Source organism: Quercus suber, unplaced genomic scaffold (assembly GCF_002906115.3).
Source record: "Quercus suber isolate HL8 unplaced genomic scaffold, Cork oak 2.0 scaffold_91, whole genome shotgun sequence".
Classification (NCBI taxonomy): Eukaryota; Viridiplantae; Streptophyta; class Magnoliopsida; order Fagales; family Fagaceae; genus Quercus; species Quercus suber.
In genome coordinates, this window is record NW_027069556.1 from 960,026 (window position 1) to 968,052 (window position 8,027).

The 8,027-nt window shown below is 36.8% G+C and overlaps 1 protein-coding gene across 1 annotated transcript; it reads right to left on the reverse strand.

Moving 5' to 3' along the window:
- Positions 1-1,770: 1,770 nt before the first annotated feature.
- On the reverse strand, positions 1,771-6,592 carry LOC112015334 (uncharacterized). Its single transcript, XM_024047719.2, has 13 exons — positions 6,185-6,592; positions 6,022-6,095; positions 5,831-5,911; positions 4,863-4,991; positions 4,681-4,767; positions 4,340-4,393; positions 4,089-4,179; positions 3,932-4,002; positions 3,768-3,837; positions 3,484-3,536; positions 3,022-3,115; positions 2,444-2,541; positions 1,771-2,114 (listed from the first exon to the last, which is right to left on the reverse strand). The coding sequence occupies exons 1-13, from the start codon at positions 6,447-6,449 to the stop codon at positions 2,025-2,027; spliced, it is 1,257 nt and encodes a 418-aa protein (XP_023903487.1). The 5' UTR covers positions 6,450-6,592; the 3' UTR covers positions 1,771-2,024.
- Between the last annotated feature and the right edge of the window lie 1,435 nt (positions 6,593-8,027).

The window sequence follows — 8,027 nt, forward strand, 5'->3', positions numbered from 1 at the left end:
GATAATTTCGCACACATGTAATTGGTCTTGAACTCATGACCTCACCATTTACCTTATTTTTGCGATATATAAAAAAAATTAAAACAAAGTAATCTTTTCAAAATAACCTTACATGAACCACCAAATTCAAGTAAATATAAAGTAAGTTAAAAGGATAACTACCGTCGTAGTAAAAAAGCTTATATTGCATTTTCTTTTACTTTGGTTTACAGCGGAGGTCTTATGTATTGGGCTGACACAATTGGCTCCAAATTCAGCTAGAGGAGGAAGTTCCAGAATTCAGAATGCCCCCCTGATTTGCTCTTAACTAGAATTTTTATTAATCCCAGTAAAAAGAAGTTGCATTCTTATAGATCTTCATTAACATATCTCATAGAACAAAATCAATGTTTTATATTTAGAGACTCATCGACTTAGTTGAAGTTTTATGAGAGCATATTATTAATTCATTTACCAACTCGTGTGATCCATGCTAAACTTTGGCAAAAAATTCCATGGTCTTGCAGAATGCACCTGCTCTAGGATAAGCTTTGAGGCATCACTTTCCCTGACATACTCAAGTCCTGTTGTCGCGCTTGAATTAATTGCGGTTTGCATTGGCGTGAATCCATTTGTAATTTTTATGTTATTATTGCAAGTTGGATCTTGGGTGTCAAATGCTTTCTATTAGAGTAAGCCGAGAGTACCTTTGGAAGGTTTTGCTCATTTGAGTATTGACCTAACAGTATGAAATTATATTAGCTGAATATGTAGTCTAAGGTGGCGTTTGGGTACTGATGAAACCAGGCACATTTGCATCTGCGTTTTTTTTTTTTTTTTTTTTTTTTTTTTTTTTGCGTGGAGAAGTGCATTTCAGCTTAAAAGTTGTTTGTCAGTGAGTCCTGTATACTGTTCACGAAACCTACAAACCTCTTTATTCCGTTACTTTTTCATTAAAAATGAGTCACACAACACTATTTATACATTTAAAAATTATTTTGCTACAGTATTTTTATTTTTTAGTTTTCAACAAAATAAGTAATATCCAAATGATACTTAAGTTTGCGTTTTTTTATTGATCAGCATCATACACTTCAATTTCTAAGTGCTTGGCAGGTTCTTCAAACAGAGACAACATAGGTGATTACGAAGAGTTTTAAAGGAATTTATAATGATTAGGAAAGCTAATGAGTCTTGAAGGATTTGATTAGGTTTGTTAGTGAAGTAAACAAATATCATGGCATTTTATTTTTATCTTTATTTTTTTGCTGGACATCTTAGCTTGAACTTTGATACGTCCTTGAGTGAGCTCAAACATGCTGGCTAGTGAATATAGCCTATCGATTTAAAGCCTGTTGCTGCTTGCATGCATAGGCAGACCTACTTGCACAAGTCTCTAGTAGACTTATCCTAGTAGAAATGGACATGGATTTTATTGAAGCGTTAAGGCATAACAGCATACAGTTGTTTGTTGTAGCCTGGAGTATTTCCTTCAATCCTCATTCTCTCGTTAACTCGATGTTCTATTTCTGAAGGTAGAAGTTACTATAATTTATAAGAAAATTACTATCACATTCAATCACAAATGACACAAACCTACGTCTGATCTACACCTTCCCTACTCTTTAATGCCATCCAGTGACTTGACTGATCAACCTCATACATGAACACTTTTGTGAAGCAATTAAAACTGGGTAGTTATGCACATAATTAGATGAAGAGGTGAACTGAGCTTTCTAACAGACACAGCAGTACGCACATAGCAAGCAACATTCCAGCAGTACATGAGCATCACCAATGCAGAGTAGTTTTAGCATTCAGCTATAAATAGCAGAGATCCATAGAAATATTCATTACTAATATTGTTAAGTTTTAGTACAAACGCCATACTACATTTACAAGACTCAAAATCAGGCCCCACACACAATGCATACATCACTCGAACCAATTGAGCCAAAGCTCAATGGTTTTCAAATACATTTCCAAAGACAGGACAAAGTAAATATAATGAGATACCACATACAGAATAATTATAATAATACAGTTTATTTCTTGAAGAACCTGTCAAACCAATCGCTAGCTTCTTTTACCATCAGCGATGTCATTTGGTGGCCAATTCCAGGTTGTCCAATCAACTGCATGTCAAGGAAATGCACTAAGAGAATTATAAAAGGGGACATACATAAAGAAAAAAAAAAAAATACACTGCAACAGCCATATCTGTGAACTCCACAGACAAAAACACATTGCTGGTGAATCCTCACATTAATGTTTATCTAGTCAAATATGAGTGAGAGAGGAAAACAGACCACTTGATTGTGCTTTTGCAAAGGACATTCAACAAGGAATTTCCCATGAAATGAATTCTAATTGTTTTTCCACTTCAAAGGGTTTCCATGAAGTTTAAGTAATCTGAAAATTGTTTGCAGTTTTATGAACTTTCAACATCTGCTGCAAGTCAAACCTTAAACTTATCCAAAGAATTGGCCTCTCCATAAACCTTGCTTGCCCTTGATTCAGGAATTTTCAGACCAGCAAGTGGACACCGTGGATCTTCCGCACCTAAATTTTCAAAATCCAAAATATGCTTCAACACATTGTGAAGATATACCCACACAAAATGTTAACCTCAAGGATAATTCAATTGAAGGAAAAACAGCCTAGAGGACCACTAGTCTTGTAGCCAAGTAAATTTTGGTAGTAAAGTCAAAAGTCAGTTGAAAATCTACAAACATGTCAATGAAAGGGATGATAACCATGTGCTAGAATCTGGGAACAAGTGCATTATTTTATATTTATATATTATACAGCACATATTTGAATCTTCCAGATGTTCAAAAAGATTATGGGTATAAGATCATTGTACCAAACAGGCATGCATGCAAACAAGCTCAGGTGCATGTGCATGCAAAAAAATGCATGTGAGCAAACAGACAGGCACATGCACACATAAACACCCGCACATGCACTCCCACACGTGGAAGGGCGCAAAGATATACAAAATTTATATGCATATAGTTGAAGGGAAAGATAAAATATTACCATTGAGAATCAGCAGAGGGCGTGGCTCAAGAGCTGGAATTGAGTAAGGTGAATCAAAGTGGGAGTCTAGACCAGGAGCAATCCTATCCCAAACCTGGTCAGTGAAATAAATTCATCAAATGTAATTCAATTTGAGATGCACATTGTGAAAGAGAAACCTCTTGCATTTGATTTTAGAAGAATGGAACATAGAAAATGATGCTGGATATGTCTTGCTATATCAGAATGTTAATTCTAAACAGCACAACTGGAATTATCCATACAATAATGTATGAAAAACCATTTTATGAATGTAGTTGCATACTAGAAAAATCATATCGGAAGTAAAAGGCTAACATCCCATTCAAGCTTAGTGACAATCACACCACAAGCTATACAGCAACTTTTTTTTGATAAACACCACAAGCTATACAGCAATATCCACATAATAAAACATATTTACAGTCTCAGAATGTAACCAACCTTCTCCACCACTTCTTTGTCAATCTCACTCTTTCCTAAATCAATCCGTGCTTCTGCATCAAGGAAATAAGGACATCAGAGAAACAAATATCATGGCAACTGCAAAAGAGACGTACCCAGTGGAGGTATGCTTCAAAAAGATCTGTGCTTTGTATTAAGTGCATGAACAAACAATGCAGGCTACAATTAAAATGAAAACAATGTGATAAAAAATAAGTACCAAAACCTAATCATGTTAAAGATAACTTCAATCATATGTTTTATTATTCTTCAGTTTCTCTTACCCTCAAAAATAGGCTTTATACTGTCGACTCGACCTTGCCACTTATCATTCTCTATGGCCCATCGAAACCCCTACAATTGAATTGCACAAAATGAAGCTAGTTACTAAATAAAAAGTATTAGCTTACAGTAGACATAATTTTAAATTTCTAATTAGAGAGACCACCTGAACCCCAATTATAGGAACAACCACTGCATAGCGGGTGTCCGCAAACGCACCAAACCATGCATGCATACCTGCATTTTTTCAAAATGCCAACATGAGTTTGCATGTCAAATCATCACTTCTAATATGCCATCCTCTAAAATTTCGTTCAACCAACCTCCAAGTGATTCACCAGTGATTCCTATTCTAGCAGGGTCTATATCCTCCCTGTTCTCTAGATAATCTGCCAGTCTTTTCAAGTCCCAGGCCTGTGAGAATCAAAACTGTCCCTTCTTAAAAACCAAGATAATCAGAAAACTAAACACAAAACGTTCTGTTAACTACATCAACTCATTAACTCTCCTATTATTAGGTAAGAATTGACTATAAACCATACGAATCCAACAACAGTACGAATGGAGGACTTACTGTATCAAATATGAATGGCATTGTATCACCTTTTTTCCATGATGAAATAAGAGCCTGCACTCGAATAAACTAACCTCATTAGGGATGAACTTTATACAGGAAATACTGTTTTACTGCTCAAGAGGCACTAGGATTTTTGTTCTTGCAGCAGATTAGTTCTCTAACTCATGACAGAATGTCCCAAAAAATATTGACTATTGTGCTAGCTTATTTTGTAGTCAAGAGCTTTTCTTTATGAGCCCATAGTCCATATAAAAGAATTGCAAAATTCATAAGTATCATATGGAAAAAATAATTTGAACTGTGTACAAGAAAAAAAAGTTAAGGTATAAAATGCACACATCTTGATAGGTGGTTTTACTGCTGGCACGTTCACCATGGTAACGAGAATCGATGGCAATGGCTACATATCCCCGAGAAGCATATGCCTGAGGCAAGCAAAACAAATCACCAACTTCCCAACCCAATGAAGCAAAAAAAAATGAAGACTTAATGCCTGGAAAATATCATTAAGGTAGTTTACCTCTAGCAATGGCCTCACCCACTCTTTGTTCTTATTTGTACTATGAAGAAAAACAACAGCAGGCTTTCTTTGATGATTGTTATCCTTCATGCTTAAAATCAACAAAGGCAAGCGTCCCTGTTCTCCTGCCTAGAAATGATCCTTAGGAATTAACTAAGACCTCTATATGGAATTCCTTGATTTAAATAAGTGTAATAGCAGAAAACTAAAAGCATAAATGTAATGTAGTTGATTGTGAAAAAGAAAATACCTGAAAATAGATAAACATGTAAAAATAAACAATTAACTACCAAAAAGTTCGATTTCAAATCAGAAATAGACCTAAATCAGGGATATTAAATGTGTATGTTATGTGTTGAAAACTTATATTGATCACCCATTGCCCTTATATTGACTTTCTTCAGTTAGTCTTGTAAAATCATGTCCACCTTAGCTCCCTTCCAAATGTTGTTAACAACAGGAAGCAAAAAATTCATTTAAAAAAAAAAAAAAAGAAAGAAAGAGAGAGAGAGAGATAATATTGGAAGAACTTGTGAATTTGGTCAACTGTAAATTATCCCAAATTCAAAATCTTTTTGATGCATGAAATTGGGTTTACTTATAAATTTTTAAAAAATAGGTCTTTACAATTTATGGAAGAACTTTAGTGAATTTGTTAAAACAAGATGAAGCTCTAACAGTAACACCAATCATGTAGGCATCTAGCAAAGACAAGCACCACATTTCCACAAATAAAAATTAAATTAAAAAATCTTTGTGATGCATGAAATTGGGTTTACTTATAAATTATAAAAAAAAAAAACGGGTCTTTACAATTTAAGGAAGAACTTTAGTGAATTTGTTAAAACAAGATGAAGCTCTAACAGTAACACAATTCATCTAGCAAAGACAAGCACCGCATTTACACAACCAAAAATCAATTGGGTAAGCTTAAGAATGAGTTTAAGTCCCAATTAATTATACATTACCTCAGTAATTAAGTAAAGGTTTTCCTCCTTGAGTGAATCCTTGAACCCAGTAATGTTTGCCTTTGGACAAGACTCCATTGCCTAGTTTGTTAATAACATCCAACAATATAATAGTCAAAAACAGAGAATACCCAATTGAGAATAGTTAGAATTAAAAAACATAAACAAAACACAGAGAGAAAAATCTGAACCTCACTAGAACGTGGGGGATCATCCTGAAACAAAGGGTTGGCCACAGGTTTTGCAACCTCAACTGATAGCGGAACTGAAACAAAAACAAGAAAAAAAAATGAACAAAATAAACATAATTGGTGCATGAATCAAAGTCAAAGAATTCTGGGTTTTTGTTTAAACCTCGGGCGGTTCTTCTGCTAAGCAAAGTTTGGAGGAAACGAGAGCGGAGTTCGCCGGAATCGATGGATTCTTGTTCCATTTTGATAGCGATTGCTGAGGTTTTTACTACGTTGTTGTTGTTTTTGATATGGGACTGGGAAAGCTGAGTATTACTATTATAGGGAAGTGAATTAGGAAGGTGGGTTCGCACGCTTGGAGCCACGTGGCTAAGACCCGTGATGTGGGCAAGCGCAGGTGGCACGTGTGAGATGAGGGTCAGGCTCATACTCAAGCACAGACACAAACCCAGACACTGACGAGGAAGAAGTAGTAGAGGGAAGCATTGGATTTGAAATAGTTATTGAAATTTTGGAAAGTGCGAAGGTTGTCGTGTGGTCAACTGTGGTGCCTTTCTTCACTTCAATTAGATAGAGACAGAGAGAGACAAATAAAAATTCTGGTGAGGCTTGTCTGTCTTGGACATTTTTGTTACTCAAATTCAATTATTTAATTCCCTCACCTCCAAGGTCCGATTAGCTTTTTTTTTTTTTTTTTTTTTTTTTTTACGGAAAGTATATAGAAATAATATAGATAAATATAAAAGTTAATATCAAGTAAAGTGAAGCATAAATAAAATAAAAAATATAACATGAATAATAAAATAAGTTGAAAAAAAAAAAAAAACTAACCAAACTTAACCCAATTCTAATGTTTTTTTTAGTGAGTATTGTGGGGATAAAAGCCCAAATTTACATATTGGGTCTAAGGCCCTATTTAGTGACTAGAGGTTTCCGAAGAGAGATAGACGACTGAGAAAGACCCCAAGTGGGGGAGATATACCTGGAAATGATCGGGGAGCATAGTCCAAAAAGAGCATTAGTAGTCTGAGGAGTGTGTTATCCTCAGATGTAAAGAATCTCACTTAAGCAAGTACTTAGGAGGTTCGAGCGACCTTCCTGACGGTTCCAATGATAGGATAAACCTCATGCATGCATAGAGATGATAAGAGCAGATAAATATCTAGAGGAAAAGCTACTACCACTACATTAAATGCATTGCTGTTGTCCTTACTGACGCACGAGTTCTTCCCACAGACGGCGCCAATTGTAGGGACCAGATTTGGGCACTTCTTCAAGTTGAGAGAGTGGGCCCAGACCCAGCTTGCCCTTCAATGAATTTATAGAGAGTGGGCTCAAGAACTAGGCCCTAGTAAGGGATGCAACTGCCCTGCATGGTTGCATGTGGGTTTATCAACTTAAACATGAATTGGGGTGCACAATGATGCTCCTCGGACTTGTCTTTCGAAGCTTGGCGTTTTTATTACTTCTTTTAAGATTGATTACAAAGGTCGAGAGGACACAAGTTGCTACAGTACTTCTTAATGCAGATCTTCCCTCCCTCTTTCAAGAGAGACTCCTTACGTTATATACCTCTCTAAACTGATCCTAACCCTCCGTTTGTTGATCAGCCAGGCCACCACTTGAGAGCCTGTCCCATCAACCGCATCCCCATTCCCCCAGTGGGTTGCAGCACCCAAGACAGCACTGTTCAGGAGTCCTGTCCTCATTAATGCGGCCAGGACGTTAGTTGAGGGCATTCAATGTGGAGGTGACAGCTCGCCTAAGACTTGCTCCTTCGCCGACGCGTGGCACTAGCCCCTCTCCTCCTCGGATATTCAAGAAGACCCCTCTTTGGTGAAGTGGTGCTCGTGTTCTTCCGAGGTCTCGGATGTCTGAGGACGGGGTCATCCTCGGACATGTTCCTCGGGGGCCGGACATCGCGCTTTCATCCTCGGACCCCTCATGCATCCTCGGCGCGGGCCTCTGGGCCTGGCTTGAAGTGGGCTGAGGCTGCCTGATTTTCT